Source organism: Caretta caretta, chromosome 8 (genome assembly GCF_965140235.1).
Source record: "Caretta caretta isolate rCarCar2 chromosome 8, rCarCar1.hap1, whole genome shotgun sequence".
Taxonomy (NCBI): Eukaryota; Metazoa; Chordata; order Testudines; family Cheloniidae; genus Caretta; species Caretta caretta.
The window spans coordinates 3,174,041-3,193,474 of NC_134213.1; the positions used below are offsets into that span (position 1 = coordinate 3,174,041).

At 40.6% G+C, this 19,434-nt stretch overlaps 1 protein-coding gene across 1 annotated transcript in view; it reads left to right on the forward strand.

The window, feature by feature from the left end:
- The window catches only part of CLINT1 (clathrin interactor 1), an 81,450-nt gene extending 74,470 nt beyond the window's left edge, over positions 1-6,980 (forward strand). Inside the window, exons 10-12 of the mRNA XM_048861025.2 lie at positions 3,333-3,625; positions 4,358-4,562; positions 5,165-6,980. Of these exons, the coding sequence (XP_048716982.1) occupies positions 3,333-3,625; positions 4,358-4,562; positions 5,165-5,529 (863 nt within the window). The 3' untranslated portion in view covers positions 5,530-6,980. The remainder of the gene's footprint in view (positions 1-3,332; positions 3,626-4,357; positions 4,563-5,164) is intronic.
- Positions 6,981-19,434: the final 12,454 nt, after the last annotated feature.

Here is a 19,434-nt window from a genome sequence, read left to right on the forward strand (position 1 = left end):
ACTCTATTAATCTGGAATATGAGAGAATACTTAGTTGGGAGGCTTGTGAATGTCCATGAGGACACATACAAAGGGATTTTAGTATGTTGGAAATTCTGGGGGAAAATAACAATAGAATATTTGACATAGCCCAAAGCTCAGACTGAGTACTACATTGGCAAATTGGAATTTAACCTCAGGATAACCCCACCTCCCCAGACACTCCCATAAACAATTCACCTATAAAAGTCTAACAAATAAAACCAAAAATTTAAGCTCATATGCAATGAGGAATAACAGTCCACCTGTGCAGGACGAATGATAATCCCTAAAGATACTCAAAATCCCACTTGTCTTCCAAGATTAACAAAACATTTGTATAATATAAATGGAGAGACAAAGGTATATTGGCTTTGATGGATGTCAAGGAGGATACTATCAAGATTTCAAAATCTCCAGGTGGAATAGGAGTTACACCTGGAAGGACTGACATGAGGCCAAGTTATGCCCTCAGTACTCTGGCATAACTTCATTGTCTTCAGTGGAAGATGCTTATGCATATTCGTGGGCTAAAACCGATTGATGGTCTTTCATAGCTTAGCTAAATGACAACTTGTAAACAAGTATTGGAAAGATATGAACACCAAGGAGGGGAAGGAACTGTTTATAGGGGCACAAGAAATATATCTAGGAGTAAGAGAGAACAGCTCTTCCTTCTAACAAGGAGAATGTATCCATAACGAAATATCACGCTGGGGAGTGGTTTCTCAAGGGAAATAGAGCCCACGTCGCTTGTGGTGCTTAAAACTATTCTGAACAAAGTAGCAGTAAGCAAACCAGAGTGAACAGTCTTATGCTAGCAAAGTGTGTTGGAGCTGACCACTTAAAATCTTTTTTCTTAACTTCTGTTTTTCTGAGCTCAGCCTTCCAGTAGGAGTTGAGGGTGCTCGGCCACTTGCAGGAGCCAACTTAACAATGTTGCTAAATACATGTATTTGCGGTTGACCAAAAAGTATGGAGCTACAATAAAAAAGGGTTTAATTCTTTTATTGAGGTAGTTGGGAGTTGTGCATCAGCTACGGGTATAGGAGTAAATTCAGAAGGAATGAAGACATTTCTGTCAGATTAGTAAATCTCTTGGCAAATTGGCTGCAGATCAGCACCTGGGAATCTTTTTGCATTATTTGCTACATTTAGGAAAGCTGTATTGGGCATCTGTGGGTTAACACACCTTTAATATTTCAACCGGCAGGAAAAAAAAGCACTGTCCTAATTGTACAGGCTTCCTTACTTGTGATACTTATTCAAAATAAAGTTCTTTTTTACAAGTATAAAGCTGCCTACTATGCAAATAATTTGTGTATGAATACAGCCTAAATGACACAATCCTTTATCTGCATTAACATGATTAATCTATTCCGATCACCATTATGCAAGGGGCCAGGAGTCTTGTGAAATAATTAATCATTCTCTAACAATATAAGCCCCTCTAGTAATCCTTTCTTCCCGGATTAATCATCTTTGATCAAGTTCCCCAAAAGGGGGGCAAAACCTTCTCCTCTTACCCCACTTTTTCTTATTTTGTGTTCAGAGCTGTGCATGCAGTACACATAGAATCAGCACATTCAGCGTTTACTTGTCCATCAGGAATACTTTAAAGTGGGTTTAAATCTTTAATATGCAGTACTAATTGAAATACTCCAATACGGTCCCTTTTGTAAGGGAAATGAAAGCAAAACGTTCTGGTAAGGCCCTGAGCTAATGACAATTAGTCCATTTCTTGCATTAAAGCTGCTGGTAGTGCTTGGATTTTGTAAACTAACTCGCTTCTTTCCTCCTGCCCCCTTTTCCATTACTTAAAATTTAACACAAGAGTGAAGGTAAAGGTAATTAAAACCAGGTTTGATCACACAGGTGTTGAAGCATTTACACGGAGTGTAAAATATTATTGCCCTTGGTTTTGACTAGACAAAATACAGCTCTAGGAAATAGCCAGGTGTGTGGGTGGGACACCTAGCCAGGTGCATAGGTCTAGTAACTTTGAAATCCGTGAAATCTCAATCAGAGTCTCTTCCTTTGCTCTTGCAAGGGGAAGTGGAGTTGATTTAATCATTCATTAGAGTTCAGAGCTCTTTTCCTACTGCAGGGATATTGCTTGTGGCCTAGCTGGGAGTGAGAACTTCATCATGAGGTACAATCCTACGGGGGAATATCATAATTCTTATGCATGGTGGAAATGTTCCCTCTAAGCTGTGCATCCATGTAGCAAATAAAGCAGTCCTGTGCATTTCATGTGCCAGAAGAATGATATTCATCTACTACATCCAGACCTGTAAAACATTAGCCACATAACCAAAAATCTGACCTATGCAATGCCCCCTCCCCCCAAAAAAAAAAAAAACTCTAGAAGATTGTGGCCATTTAAAAACAAAACCACAAAAAACACCACAGCTTTTGGGATATTTTAAATAACTTTCACTATAAAATGTTACCCGTGATGTTTCTTGTAACTTTTTTCCTGTAAGTGAAGGAAACTTATTTTGATGTCAGTGGTTTGACTGATCCTTAGAAAGGTAAGGAAATGGAAGTAATGATCCTGTCATATCCTGGCCTCGCTGGTCTGTATGTAGGCATTGGGGCATGTGATCTGAAACCGGTACATATGAAAGCATCATGTATTCTCATAGCCCGGGGGAAATATTACTTACGATGTTAGCAGGCAACAGAGTAAGATAAGGACCCTCTGGTAATCTGTTTCGAAAGCTCTTGGTTTTATTGGTATCCCACTTAGTGTCACTATGTTCCTATGTTGTGCAAAAACTATTAATTATATGTAATTAAAAAGTTTTGAACAAATGGCTGTTTTCTTGTATGCTTTACTATGACAGTGGAATTGTGCCTCTCATGTGCAATGACTGGATGATACCCATTAGATGGGATCATGGCTCTATTGAGAAGATCAGAGCATTGGATTAAAGTACTGGCAAGTTTTGATTCTTAAACTTCTAGCTCTGCTTTTGACAGAACCTCAAATCTACTTTTCCAGCGTCTGTTTAGAAGTATTTGGATGCTGCAAACTTAGTTGAAGGAAACCTGTGTCCCACTCACCCAGGTCCATAGGTGACATGTTATCAGATGTGATTTTTTGTCTGTGCATGGGTGTTTCATATTTCCTTTGCTACCTTGTTAAAACTGTTGGAATATTCATGAGAAGGAATGATGTCCAGATGGAGATTCTACCTGCAGATGTTAATCTGGACGGACACAAATCAGGTCTCATTTGTTTCAGTTCAGAGAATGTGATGTTTTTCTGTGCCTTTCAAAATCTTTTACCTTCCTTCCCTCACCCCCAGGTACAACAGCAAGTGGGAACGGAGACTTCGGAGACTGGAGTGCCTTCAACCAAGCCTCTCCATGTCCCAGTGCTTCAGCAGGAGAGCTCTTCGGAGGCACTGCCCAGCCAACTGTAGAGCTCTTTGGTAGCTCACAGCCAGCTCTTGGCCATCCTCCAGCTGCCTCAAATTCTGCTGACCTCTTTGATTTGATGGGTTCCTCTCAAGCAACCATGGCTTCTTCGCAAAGCATGAATTTTGCTATGATGAGCTCTAGTGCGGTGGGCATCGGTCTACCCATGTCAAGGTCACAGGTATGCTGTTGTTACTCAATCCCTTAATGACTGGTTCCTCTGTGAAGAAAAGGTTCTAGAATGTTTTTGTCTTATTTTAGCTTAAACCTTCTTGTTACCTGTAGCTCTCAGATGCTTTCTTTATCACTCGGTCACTCTGAGATGCTCTGTTATCCTTTTTGGGGGAGGGAAGGTTTTAAAGTTCGAACATGAAAAAACCCAATAGCATATGTGCACAGCCTACATTGTCAGGTAACTGGTGGACCAGTCCTCACCCTCTTCTGTGTGTTGCCCTGACGCACAGAGGGGTTACTCCAGTGGAAAGTAATTGGCTGTTGAAACCAAAGCACATTGACTCTTGTGCAAAAAACCTACAAATGCATTTCAAAAAGCCCAGAATAGAATGGGCTCCTGGTCTGGGAGACACCAGGCAACTCTGATTTTGTGACACAATGCACTGATGCAAAATGCTTAGTGCTAACATATGAAATACCATCCTGATCATTTCCAACAAGATACCAACTGATGGGGAAACTACTTTGAAAGAGATGAACTCTTTATATGAACTCTTTGTCTCATAAAAACTGATGACATTTCTCTTCGGCTTTTTAACTTCTCATATGCAAACATAAACAACCATTTGTTGTACTTTATGATGATGTGATGGAACTGTTTATTTCTTAGACACAGCAGTAGTAAATGTTAAGGAATGAATGGTATCATTTTAAAAAAAAATGTTTCTTTTGTTTCTAGCCTTTGCAGAACGTTAACACTATGCTGCAGAAGCCCAGTCCTCTTTATAATCAGAGTACAGAGATGGTCCAAAAAAATGCCAGCAAAACTCTACCATCCACTTGGTCAGATCCCAGTGTAAATATCAGTTTGGACAATTTAGTACCTGGTATGCAGCCTTCTAAACCTCAGCAGCCATCGCTTAATACAATGATTCAGCAACAGAGTAAGTGATCACATTGATTTAATAATACTTCACTGGCATGACCTGCTATACAGATGTTCCCAATGTGTCTTTAAAAAAAAAAAAAAGACCCCTTTACTAGATCACCTTTTCCTCTTAATTTTGTTCATAATCCCATTTTTCATCTGCTACACTGCCTCTAACCATTGGCAGCTCTGTTACCGTAACATGATCCAGAAGAATGAGCCTGGGAATGTTTCAGGGCTGTGAAGCCAAGCCTCTAACTGCAGAGGCTTGCTTCATTCCCAAATCTTCACATTAGGTCTCCCTCATCTCTTAAGCTCTTCCTATGGATGGTATCAACTATCTGACCTCAGAGCTCAATTTGTTAGCAATAGTTAACCTGGGTGTAAGACATATTGTAAAACTGTTAGACTTTTCTGAACTTTAACTGAAGAAGGAAGAGATGTGGAAATTAATTATTTTTTGTAGGCTAACTGGCTAGAGAACATAAATATAACTTTTGTCCTTGTCTTTGTTCACTGTGAAGTCACAATATAGTTCTAAAAGTAGATTGTAACTCACCATGTTCAACCCTAGGATATTGATTAAATTAAAGGCTGTTGTATTTTATTTTTCTGCAGATATGCAACAACCTGTGAATGTGATGACTCAAAATTTTGCAGCTGTGAGCCTCAACTCCCAGTCCAACGTGATGCCTGTTCGACCCCCAACAAGTTCATTGATGGGAGGGCCCATTCCAGTGGGAATGGGGATGCCCAGTGTTATGACGGGTACAATGGGTATGACCTCCTTGGGAAACACACCTATGATGAACCAGGGAATAATGGGAATGAATGTGAACATGGGGATGCCAGCTGCTGGAATGGGTTTGACAGGCACAGTGGGCATGGGGGTACCCAATATAACTATGACCTCTGCTATGACTCCTGGAACTGTGCAACCCAAGCAAGATGCCTTTGCAAATTTTGCCAATTTTAGCAAATAAAGATTGTAAAGAATTGGTCAGAGTGAATGAAGGATTTTTAGCTGCACAGATAGAGCTGGGGGAGGGATGGAGAACACTGATCAATACCTTTTTCCTTTTATCAGTTAATTAAAATGAACCTACATAAAGAACCAAAAGGCTATTTTGTAAAAGCTTGAAACACCTAGCATTCAAGCTCTGGGAGACGAAAGGTTCTTCTGATGAATCAATTGGATGACTTTGCAATTAAGAGGCCATTGTTTTGTAGCAAGACCATCAAAAGCCTTTCTAGATGGAAGAACCAATTTTAACATTGAAACTTGTGGGGAGACTGGAATGGGTGTTGGGTAAATCTGTTTGAATCTAATTTTATACTTTTCTTTTTTTTCTTGAAGAGCTTGATTTTTCTCTCCCTGAATCGCTTTGTCATAATTGAAGCCATTCCTTTTACTACCACTCTGAGTCCATATTTGAAGTCACTCAAGTACAATGATCAGTTTTTTATAAGAATATATATTTTTGTCCAAAAAAAGGCTTACATATGTGCTTATGGCTAATTCAAAGGGACCTGGAATGTGTGTGTGTGTGTGTGTATGTGTGTGTGTGTGTATATATATATATATATATATATATATATATATATATATATATACACACACACACACTTTTGCTGATGTTCCAGCAACACTGCTATAATATTCAAATTTTTATTGTAAAAACCTCTTTAAGCAATTTGGTCATTAATAGGTTTAGGGGCTTTTCACACCTTTACTGATATAATTAATACCCAGTGCTGAATTGGGAGAGATTTCATCCAGAGCTGCTTTATGGTTTCCTTTCAGAAAACTCCCAGCATATATACACTTTTTGCAGTTCTATTTCAGTGGCAACTTCATGCCACATACACCCTAGGAGCCACTGGTTTACAGTGTCAGCAGCAGTCAAAAGGCAAAAAAAAAAAATTCTGTACAAAAAGAAAAGTAACAAGGTAACTACATTCTTTTAAGTTAATATAAATCTCTAACCCTTGTCAATCCAACAGCATTGCATTTTAGATTTAATACAACATTTGGTGACTTTTTGGTGTAAATATGGCATTAGCAGTGGTGGAATCCAATAGAAAGGAGTTAAATATATATAATACATATATATTAAAGGAAACCTGTAGCAGTCAAAGATTTTATTGATTTAATGAAAATAAAGGAAATTAATTAAGGTTTTGTTTTCCTGCTGTAATTCTGCATTTTAAGTTCACACATGAATCATGATTCTAGAGTCTGGAATACAAAGACATGGTTATACTCACAAGCTGGGAGTATTATTGAGAATAAGCACTATATTATAGGTATGAAATTTATTACCTCCCCTTTCTTATGTTGGATTTCTTTTTTATTATTAAATTGATAAAACTTTGTTTCCATTGTATGCACAATGTTCTGTTATACATAACATTAAAATGGTCATTAAAATCAGTGTTGGGCTGCTTTTCCTTTCATTCCATTTGACGTTTATAAGAGCGTTTGGGAAAAAAAATAATTATAATTTGGGCAAAGTAATTTTTATAAATAATTTAAATTTGTTTAATGACTTCTTATCTCCAGCCTTTCCTATCTGGCTCTACTGTTAGGAATTAAAAATGAAGCAGGCAAGATATCCTGACCCACTCCAGCCTTGCTAATGCTCCATCTACAACATTTCTAATTAGGCAGAAATTCATGTACTTCAGCTAAGTGGTAATGAAAAGTGATTCATTTGCTGAATAAGAGATGAGAGTGAGTGTAATTAGCTGACTGTGGTTTTTAATCTTTCAACAATTCAATGTGTTTAAATTAGTTTCAAAGAATAGGAGCTTTCAAGTGTTGTTACATCAAAGTAATCAAGGCAGACTTTAGTGGATGAGCAAGAGAGATCTTCTCTCCAGTTGCCATTTTGAAACCTTTAAACTTCGTTGGAATAATCCTCTTCAGAACTTGTGACAGATGGTACGATTCAAGCTGGTTTGGAAAACAGAATTGCCAGGCGGAGGGAACAGATTATTTTTGGAGAGTATGGTGGAGAAGTACAGAAAGCCAAACGTACAGGCCAAACTGTTAGATTGTTGCACAACTTAAGAATGTCAAACACAGTCAACATGAACGTCCTCTGTATAAACATTTGGAAGCTACAGTCAGCTGTTTAGAGTGATATGCTTTAAACTCAGTTTGGCTGGTTGTTATGGATGGGGCCTGACAGCCTTTTAACTGAACTAGAATCTATGGCCTTGCCTTGGTTTCTCAGTTACTTTTAGAAGTTAACTCATTGGGGTTACTCTGGTCCCTATTATAAATCCTCTTTTTTCTAAGATATTTTTTGTAGCCAATGGATTGGAATGGCTCCAAATGAAGCCACCCTACTCATTTCATAGATCTAATACCTCTGTCCTTACACCATAATCTTAATACTGAACTGAGTCTTTGCATAGACCAACACAACAGTAGGCTATTGGTCCATAAAGAATTATGAAAAAGGTGAGGCATGGGCTAATATCCTGGCTCCCTGACATTCATTGGAACACCTCAAAGAGGTTCTTCCATCCTTAAAGGCTCTGCCCAAGGAGCAAGTGAATCCATTTTTAATGGCTGGGCACTTCTCTGCAAACTTCAGCCCAATGTATGCATATAGGACCATACAAAGTGTTCTGCTCATAGTGCAAAGCAGATGCTGAGCAAATATAGGAAGATACTGGGAGGTGTGACCCTGGGTGCTTCCCCTTAATAAAAAACAATTCTAGGGACACTGCACTCCCAGGATTAATAAACACAAGAATAATCCAGCAGTTTGCCCAGCCTGCAGCCTAGTAGCTATTGGGTTGATGTATTTAGTACTACTTAGTTGTTGAGTTTTTTGGTGTGTGTGTGTTTTTAATAAAGTTTCCCAACTTTGCCATAAGTCTAATTCCACTCTGCTCATTTCTTTTAAAAATAGCAAGACTGGTTTGCGGACAGTTACATGACCAAGTTGACTAATTTTTCTTACCCTAACATTTGCAATATGTTGTAATGACACATGCACATGTGAAAGGATAGGAGAAACTTCCTGTTCAGGTCCTACACTAGTCTGTCTCAATCTCTCCTCAGTGCATGTCCCCTGTTGGGAGCACTGATGTGGGCTGACCACCGGCAATTTAGCCACCATGTCCTCTAGATCTGCAGGGTTAGTCAACAAGTAAAAATGCTTGTGACCAATATAGTCTAGCACCGCTGCTGGTGATATTCACCTAGGGAGAGCAATAAAAATGTTACTGTACAGCCATGATACTCAGACCTCAGATGTTCAGGAGCCAAATTAGCAATCAACATTACCCAAAAGAGCCACAGTATTAAAATGACTGACCAAGTATTCTACAATTGGTTGATAATATAGTAAAAGCATCCTGATTGGTTAATATTTTCGATTGGTTAATAATTAAATCAGTGGTTTTAATATGTGCTGCAAAGAATGGCAGGCGATGCATTAAAGAGCCACTTGTGGCTCCCAAGCCTCCATCTGAGGATCACTGGGGTAAAACGAAGTTGGTTCTTCAGCCTTCATTGTGACTGGCTGAGCAAACAACTTCTGAAGGACCACTGTGTTAGCTATCGTCCTGTGTGGAGCAGCTTTGCTGGCCAGGATCTTCCTGTTCTGGCAACAGCCTACAGGAATATAGGAACAAAACTCAAGAACTGTATCAATCCCTTGAAATAGGTTTGCTGTAGCTTGTACCTGGGTTTTCCTCTTCCTCCACCTCAGAAGTATTGACAAAATATGAAGGGCTTAAATGTTTACCTTCGAGACATGGTTGAAGACTGGAGGCCCAAAGTTCAACCTTTTTTTCCCATACACGTGTTTACGTGGAATCTGCAATTCTTTCCATTTCATGAGTTGGTTTATGACCCCAGCACAGCATGCCTGAGAAGCTCTAGTGAACATGTGCAAATGGAGGAATCTGGGCAGAATTCTGCAGCCTGCTTTTAGTTTCATTCAAGCTACTCAGTTGTTATACCCACTAGTGCTGGGAGAGGAGGGAATCTTTCAATCTTATTGATATGCTCTGTTGAACGTTTTTTCCTGAGCTGTTTCTCAGTGCTTTGCAGCATGATAGCCAATGCAGCTGGCCTACGCACGCATCTGCAGTCCACATGCCAGCCAAAGTCCTTTGAAGCCATTTTAACAGAAAAAAGTGTAACAAATCAATATATTTGCCATAAATTGCCAAATGAGGGCCTAGTTCAAAGCTCTTTGAAGTTGATGGGAATCTTTCCATTTAATTCAGTGGGATCAGGCCCAGAGTTGCAGCACTTGCCATCCTGCAAAAATATAAATCTGACTGCTTTTAAGAATGAGCATAATCCATAGGCGGCCCATATTTAACCCAAAGCTGTGGATGGAGGGGATTACTTGGTTTGGGTAACGTCCAAAATAATCCAGGATTTTCCAAAGGCAACTTGGTCCCAGCCCAAGGGGCATGCAAAGTGTAGAGACAAAGGTTAAGGGAATACATGCAGACAGTGGTCAAAGGTACTGCTTTGACACAACTTGACAAAATGAGGTTTACTTCCTTGTCAATATAAAGGATGCACAGCAAAGACTGTCTTGGTGTTGGAGAGACTATGGAGGATGAATGTAGAAGTATTAGGCAGGGAAATTAGTGTTTCCACTTCTCTTTAAAGGGATCTGTATTATGAAAAACTGAAATCTCAGATCCACAAACACATCTTGGTAAGTTTTTAGAAAAGGTATGGACCACATATTTAAGAAGTCCCACCAGCCAATTTTCAGGATATGAAATATGTAAAGACCATTATTTAATACTCTTTATATTGCTCACACAGGTAAAGATAAGGAAAACATTCTAGGAAACTATCCTGATTAAATCTATCTAAAATAAATACAGCTGGAACTTGTAAAAATGAAATCTGATTCACCTATTCCTTAGTATGGTCACCTAAGATTTTGAGTACGCAACCAAATGACCATGACACATTATAGAACCTGTACAAAAGCTTTTTATTAACTTTGCAATTGGATTTGGATTTTATCACCAAACCATATATGTGGCTAACTAGTCAGTTATATATGCTGATGAGATGGTGGGTCTGTTGATGAATTATTACTGGTAAGGGAGGGACTGGCTTTTTTTCCTGCTTACATCCAGTCCCAACTTTTGTATGACCTATTAATCATGATGAAAGTGCTCGCAGGTTGGGTGCTAAAAAATAAAATCAAGTAAATAAATACAGCCCTGGAGCATTCCCTAGGCTGCCCCAACCACTGCCAATACATCTGCATAATCATTTTAATTTCAATCTTGTAGGAAAGAAGTGTCCCTGCATGGAGTTTTCAAATTGAGCAAACTTCTTCCTGCTGCTTTGTTGACCACGCAGTGACCTCCAGCTTCTGCCACCCTCACAATGAATAGCTGCTCAATCTACAGGTAGTTCCATTGCGATTTTAAAGGATGGTGGGCAGTAGACTCTGTCCCCGTACATCTGGCTCTGTGTGTAGGAGATTGTTTAAAAACACATGCGTCTTCCTGTTGTGTGCACCCAGAGTCTTGCAAAGTAAAACTGCAGCACAGATGCAGGTTCAGGGATAACCAGAGCATTCAGTATGTTCTACAAAAGAAAAATTACATTCAAAACTGCTAAACAAGGGTATTTATAGCAGCATCTGTTTCAGCTAGGAACTGTCTGAGGCAGCTTGCTGAGGGAGGTAGAGGAGGGATTTATCAATGAAGCGTTTACATAATGCAGGCAGGCATCCTATACACAAGGTGATACCAACAATAACAGCGTAACAAACATCTGAAGACTTTTTTATTCTCCTAGGTCTTTGCTCCTGGAGGCACTTACTCCAAGAACTTGTTTCTGCAGGCTCTGCCTTTCTCTATGAGTGTGTGTATATGATGTAAGTATTTATAATAACTCCTACACTAGTTGCATACCTGGTGTTGATTAATAGTTTTAATGTATTTGTGGAGGAGGCGGAAATGTTTTAAAGGGACACTTCTCTCAAAATTGGTCCAAAAATAAACCTCTGTGAAACCAAAAGGCCAATATTAGTTTCCATTTTTTTAATGTTCCAGTGGAAAATTGTTAAATAGCACTTACTTAAAAGTTTTGGCAACTTCAGCATTGCAATTCTGAGAATCTGGAAGTGAAACTAACTATAAACCAAAGTCAAACAGGACTTTGTTGCAAAAACAGTGAAAAATAAAAGTAAAAATTTTCTCCAATCTAATAAACTAAGGAGTTACGACCACAGGAAAAGAAAGTTGCTTTACAATATGATCAAGTTAATGCTTTTCTCTTTTAGATATCACAGACCTAGTAATGTCAGTTTGCACTGATGGGGAGAGATGGCCAGATGTGAATATTTTTGGACTACTGATATATTTGTATTGTATTGCTGAGCAATGAATTAGTTTCCTTTGTCTGAGGGTTGACTTCAGATGGAATAGTAAGAAGGAGAAGAAGTCTCCCAATGCTCTGGTGTTTGACTATAAAAGAATAAGAAATGAAAGCACAAGATAAAGAAATGGAAGTCCAATGTGTATAGATTGCTAGAAACTATCTATTACACCTGGAGGTTGCAAACAGTCATAAGGGGAATGTGACCACCATACGCTTTCCCTATTGCTAAATGGGAGAGCGGTCCCTGTATTCAAGAGGGTGAGAACCACTGTACTAGATGTTCATTGGAGTCTCTGGTTCCTTTTTCTGCTGCGGAATGGTATGATGCCCAGCTGTCTATAAACTTCAATTCTGTTTCCACCAGATTATTCAGAATCAGTCTGAACAGTTTTCCCTTAACATTGTTAGAGTCAGAGCTCACCTAATGTTTTGAGCAAACATATTAATATGGGGGGGGTGTGTGTGTTTTCCTGTAACGTTTCAAAAACAAATTGAAAGCTTGTATTTTGGAGCTGATGTTTTCAGACATTCATAGAGCTTTACAAACATTAAAAAAAATATATTAAAGTGAAAAGCCTTGAAAGGGATTGGGAAGAATAAGGCTGTAATGGAGACAATCATTTGAGTGCAGCTAATGTACATAAGACTTCCTGTCCTAAGGAGTTTGTAGGTTATTTTGGACAGACAGCCTGTTGGCTCACCAGGGATGTGGCTACCCATATGTGATGCAAGGGATTTTCTTCTCTTCAGACATCTAAAAGCTTCAAGGAAGTAGAAGGAAAAAAGTCTCCATTTTTATGTTGTTCCTGTACACAATAATAGGAGGAAAACCATACAGGAAACTATACTGAATGGAAATGTTTATTAGAAAGGAGTCTTTAACTAGGTTTCGAGAGCCTTCCTTGATAAATGTAAATCTGAATTTTTTACACTCATAGTAGCAATAAATACTTACAGCTGGTAGGACTCAACCTGTTCTGTGTATATGCTATACATAAACAGGTATAGGACTATTTATTGGCTCTTTTAAAACAATTTTTAGCAGTCCCCAAGAGTTTGCAGCTTTAAATTATATTTTTTTAAAAAAACCCTTGTGCCATAAGGTACTGGTTTAGTAATTAACTGGTTCTTTAATAGGGCTTCAATTGCTTTGCTTCATGATAAGGGGGGGGGGGAAATTACATTCCAAGACAGAGCTACATTCGACATCTGGGAACCTCCTAACAGCTGGCTATCTAATGAATATGCATCTGCTTAAGAGGCTGTAGTCCATTAATAAACCAATAGATATAAAGCAGAAACAATCTTTGTCAGCGTCAAATGAGATTGGGTGCACGGTGCTGTGAAGTGTCACTGTCACATTGAATCGAATTGGCGAGGCTAAGAATCAACTCCTTGGTACCAGTGTCTTTGTGCCTGAGAACAGGGCTTCTGCTTCCATTCATGAGACGGCAGGGGATGGTGGTTGAAGGGGATGGTGGTTGAAGCGGTGGTGGTGGTTTCTATTGCACGTTGTTTTCCTTATTTCTCCTGGTGCCAGTTGTGTGCTGGGCGCTGGTGACCTTTTAGTTCAAACGCCACGCTCTGCTTTGTCTGACTGTGTTCTACAAAGCTGGGAGTTGTTCTTCAGCACAAATGAGTTAGGAGACGTAGGAATCCAGCATATGAATAAATGACGGGGCAGGAATTACAGGAACTGCAATAAAACCTACCTATCTATTTGACAGAGAACTGCAGGTTTCTAAGTGGAATGATAACACTCCGGGAGCTGTTCTGACACACCAGTGTGTTCATAGAGTGAAATCAACATAGCAGATTTCAGAGACTAAACCTCTTTTCCTGTGAAAAGAAGGCTGCAGGAACTGGGAGGTGTCAATGGCTATATTCCTAAAATCCCTGACCTCAAGAGCTGAATCCAGCATATGTAGCAGCATGTGTCGTACCAATCCATGGCAGGAGAAGGTGAATGGTGGCTGTCCTCCTATGATGTCGTCCCCGACCTTTGCATCCTAACATGCCTTGGTGGGATTCTAAACAGGATTAGCATTGTTTAAGGCACCCAGTGCTCTGTCTTGTAGAGATCCTCTCGGAGTGACCCAGTGCCCAATTCCTGTGCATGACTAGATGAGTCTATAAGCCATACGAGAAGTACTGATGATTGTTCGGGATTTTGGATGCAAAGTGATAAACAGGTGCAGTTCTGTACTGGGGAACACTGCGATACAGTCCGGTTCCCATTAGTGATAGATGGTTAATACTGATCAGCAGTTTCCTTCAAGTGCTAACTAATCTTCACGTACCCCCTGTGAGATTGGTGTGTATTTTTCATATTTTGCTGGTGAGGGAAACTGAGGCAGTGTGTGGCTTGCCTGAGTCTGCACTGGGGCTGGGATTAGAACACAGACATCTCTAGCCCCCAAGTCACTCCCAGTTCTGGCTCACAAAGTAGATTGTAGGGAAACTTGTCTGATTGGGGTGAAATAGAAAAATCTGGATTTTTGCTGTGACTAAAGTCAGTATGATTGCAGTGGCATTGAGCTCAGCACTGCTCTCTTTCCTCATAAGCAGTAGCATTTAGTGAGCAAGAAACAAAAGAGAAAAAGTTTCAATCCGAAGCAAAGCTGTATGTATTTGCTACAGATCTGCTGCATATTGCTTCTGATAACTTTACTTTTCCCCACATACCATGACACTCATACAATTAAAGCGAAACTCTGCTAGTTGGAGAGAGACATTACTTCAGGAATGGAGTAGTGTATTTTTTTTTCTCACTGGTCCTAAGATTTGAAACAAATGACTGACGACAGTGGCCACACTGATGGTCAGCTTGTTTGCAGAGTTAAATTCTGCCACTAGGTGGAGTGTGAATACTTGAGCTCGGGGGCTGTTCGCTATCAATTCAGTCTCTTGTTTTCTTGTGGGTCATGACAATTTCCTAATCCTTAAGATTTTTTTTTTTTTCTGGGACTGGTTCCACGCATATGTCATACACAATTGTAGGGTGTAGAGGTCTGGCCTGATTAAGAGGCACAATATTTAGCAGCTGGGAAGTCACAAGTGAGTGTTGCAGGTCATCCCCAATGAATGCTGATACACCTTTCCCATCCCATAGCATCCTGTGTTCATTATACACCTCAAGCTTCTTTGGCAATGGGGACTGCTTCCCAGACTACATAAGTCCTGAAAGACTCCACTAGTCTGCCCATAGGTGAAAGGAACCCTGTTATTACTGACAGATTATTTAAACCACAGTTACTGCTAGAATGATTCCAATTTTTCCCCACCACTTATTTATCTCTCATTCTGAAAACCAATATTGGATCACTGCCTTTTATTAGGTCACTTTCCACTGGCAGGGTACAAGGAGCTATGCCAGCTAGAGACAGGCCCACAATTCTATTGCTAGACGGTAGTGAGTGGTGTGATGCAGACTGAAAGCAAATTTTGCAATTTGCTCATCAGCAACTGAAGAGGATTGATTTACCAGCTAGGGCCAGAGGTCACGTGAGTCAAAGGAAGTCAGAGCGTAAATTCCATTGGCAGCAAATATTTGTGATTGTAGTGAAAATTGGGTCAATGCAATATGCCGCAGGTAAAGAACACACTGATTTTATCTTAGCCCTGGAGCCCAGGGAATTTAATTGTGTTTTGTGGGAAAGCCCAGTCCAAACTTCCCCGGAAAAGGCACATAGATGTGCAAATGTACACTTTGCAAAGAGTGAATCCTGCTGGTCAGACTGATAACCCCTGGGAGCCTGAAGCCCCCTCTCTAGCTACAGAATAGTTTTAGCATCCCCCATGGCAGAGTAAGCTATTGTGCATTGCCTTACCTGAGTGTGTCTTACCTCGAGGGACCACTTCTAAAGGTGAAGGTGGTTTATGGACCACATCCATTGAGCCCGTCTCTCTTCGGCTGAGACCGTCAGCAAAGACGCCAAATGGAGAACTTTGAGCTGAATAGATACTTTGCTACTGAGGATTGGACTGAGAGCACCAAACAACTCTTAAGACGGTGACAACTTGGGGTCATGACTGACCTGGGGTTGGGTGTGCCAAGCGTTGATGAAAGGCTGTAGGTAACCTTTTCAAAAGCACCTATGTGGCTCTGGAGCCCAAGTCCAATTTTCAAAAGCGACTGAGGCATTAAAGGAGTCAAAATCCTGTTGACTTTTAATGACACAGGATCCTAGGTGCTTCGATCTTGACCAAGCCCTAGTTTCAAAAGTGCTGCTTAAGTCCCCTTTGTTCCTTTGGAATGTTTTTACTTTAATTTTAAAGCCTTAGACCAACAGAACTAAGATGCACCATGCAAGTAAGATGCCCTGTGTTCACTATTTCCAAAGGATACAAAAGGGCTGTAACGCAGTGAGGGGGTCCTTCTAAAGGGTTTACTTTTCAAGGTTTCAGATGCAGCAGAATCAGTAACCTGTGGCACTTTCAGCAGTTGAATCTAAATTAGTACAAAAAGTACTAGGTGTATCTATAGTGAACCAGATGTACCTTGGAGCTAATTCCTCAGCGGAATATGAATCACCGAGGAAAGTACTTCAGTGGCCATGGTCCATCTGACTTCAGCACCTCGCTGACTGTTCAGAAACTGAATAAGCCTATGGACGTTGCTGGTGTCGTTTTTGGCACCTATCAGTTTCTTGCCTTTTTTCATAATTGGTTTAGTAATGACAGAATCTTAATGATCTGCTTAAAATAAATAAACCCTTTACACCATTTCAAAGATTTTGTGATGCACAGCTGCTATTAAAATAGCACCAGCCTCATGTGCTTTTTCAGCAAGTGACCTAATTAGTTAATAAAGTAATTGAATATTAAAAAGGATGTTGCAAGTGATTAAAATTTAAGAGCCTTCAGAACATTATTAAAGCTATAAATCATACATCACTGTTTTAATTTGCATAGCTACAGAATTACTAATGGTCCCACATGCATACGCTTCTTGGCAATTAGTCTTTTTACAAAATGTTGGTGATGCCAGGGGGTTACCAGAATCGTTCACTAATTTTTGATTTGCACACACAACTCATGGTGAGAGCGTAAGGGGTTAAACTCCATGAGGCCAGGAAACTAGACTTCAGTTCTTTCACATGCCTGTATACAGTCTCTCCTTTGTTCTGAGCCCCTTCCACAGAGGAGGACCTTGCCCTTTGAAATCACAGCTAGGAATAAGGCGAGAGATTTTAAAGAGGAAATTTCTGTTTTTGGTTTGAATTTCTGAAGCCAGTCAGGATGTGGTTTCCTAGAAGCGTTGTCTGTGTGTATGAATTTCACTGCATCACAAACAGCATTTTTGGCTGACAATGGGTTACCATCCAAACACCTTTTTACACTGCTGCAGTTCCACTGACTGCAATGGAGCTCCTCCTAATGCACGTTTAGGGGTGGGCCCAACGGATCTAGGGCCAGATCCTCTGCTAGCTTTAGCTCTATTGACTAGGCCCTGCTGTGTTAAAAGTAATTTATAATCCAGTACATTCAGTATTCTTTTACTGCTATTAGCGTTGCAGGAGCCAACCCAGCTAGGAGAGGGTGTGTTGGACTGCATTTTTGTGTATCTTCAACAAAATTCTCTACCAGTTTTCAATGGGAGGGCCACTCCCTTCCTTCTACAAAGGGCGGTGAGGGTACACCTGTCCTGCAGAGCCTCTAGTACAGCTGGGGATGCAGGCAGTGGAATAAACCCAGCTTAATGTTCAAATCCCAGGTTGAGGTTGTTTGGCACTTAGAATAAACATAATTTTACTTGCAAGTCCAGCATTTTTGCTCTGGAGTCACTGTGAGACCACAAACATTAGAACTGCCTTTTGGAAGCATATTCCAAGTCCTGACACATAGATGAAACTAAAGAAGGTATAATATCTTTGCCAGGGAGGGGTGTGTGTTTGTGTAGCACATGTGCGCACGTACACACACACACACACACACACACATCTATTTCTAGTGTACCAGGCCCCACGCGCTGTGCTTCCACAGGGCCAACCATTGTACCATGTGATGCAGAATCAAGGATAGAACCAGGACACTGGCTTCTACAACTCTCACCACACTACCTTCTCTGCAGAATATATCTATATACGTATTTCATGTGAGCTATGCGTTAAACACCAGGGAAAGTCACTAGAACATTGCAACAGCAAACTGACCAGGACAACTTCTAAGGCACCCCTGCAGTTTGATAGTCAAAAATCCATTGTTAAAGTACTGAACCTGAGATTTACACAGTAGATTGTAATGCTGTCTCGTGTGCCCAGAATCTGTTCACGGAGCCAGTGTGCCTCCTTCCATCCAAATGTGTGTGTAAAGGTAATAACATTAGTGGAAAAAGTGAACGTACAGACAATTGTGGGCACAAAAAAAGAGATCAGAGAGAATGTGCTTCTAAACACATTCATTGATCCAAACATGTTGTCCTGGTAGGTTTAATTACAAACTCACCCCAAAGAGAGCCCTGGAGGGATTGCTATACATTTCCTAATCTTCCAGGCAATGAATGTTTAGGTTGTGGTTAAAAGAAATGGGGCATTTCAAAGCTAATAAGCAGCTTGGCCCTTCTGTGCTCCTGATGTTGCAAGTCAGCAGAGCATCAGGAAACCCTAGGTCTGTTTAGCAGGCCAGGAAGGTGCACATGCCTGCTCCCTTTGACACTGTGGGAGCTGGTCCATTGGGTGAGGGTGGGGTAGTCGTGTGGCTATAGTCATGCAGTGGCAGGCACAGGTGCTGGAAGCAGTGAAGGAGAAGCGATTAGTTGATACTCATCTAGTCTTTTTTAAAATCCCATCAAGGACCTAAGATAACAAAAATCAGTACATGTACGGTAGAAGGTACCAATCAGGCAACTAGTGCGGATGGGTGGACTTTTCAAGGGAACTGAAGATAGGCTGCCTACCGAACTCAGGGTGATGCCATTAGATCATAATCCAAAGGGGGGTTAGTCACTCAGAGAAGGACCTACTGATAGCACAGTTGCTAGGAGCAACCCCTGGTGTGGTAGGTGGTTTTGGGGAAAGGACAGCTCGCCCCAGCATTAGCAGCCTGGAGAACTAAAGCCTGGGAAATCCTGCCAGTGCATAAAACGACAGTTAGCCGGAGGGTCAGGATCAAGTGGATTTTGTAATGCATGGTGCCCGTTTTTGGAATTTGTTCGGCCTTTTAGCAGTCTGACTATTTTGTTCAAACACAAATGGGTCTTTTCAAGGGAATAAATACAGTTGTATGGAAAGTTCGTGCTGGGTAATCACTAAAGTCTTCAAAAAATGCAGTATGGGTGGGTCTCGGGGACACTGTGTTGTGTGTCTGGAGCCGGAGGAGGGTGCGACTGGATAAACACTTTGGGATTAATTAAAATGGAGACACTGCTTGGGCCAAATGATCTTCTCTTATTCCTACCTTCAGCCAGTGTCTGGAGAGTCTCTGCAAAGGTTGTTTCAGGCTTCACTGATACATGAGGGCACCCTGTCCGAGCTCTAGGGAGAGGTGGGTCGTG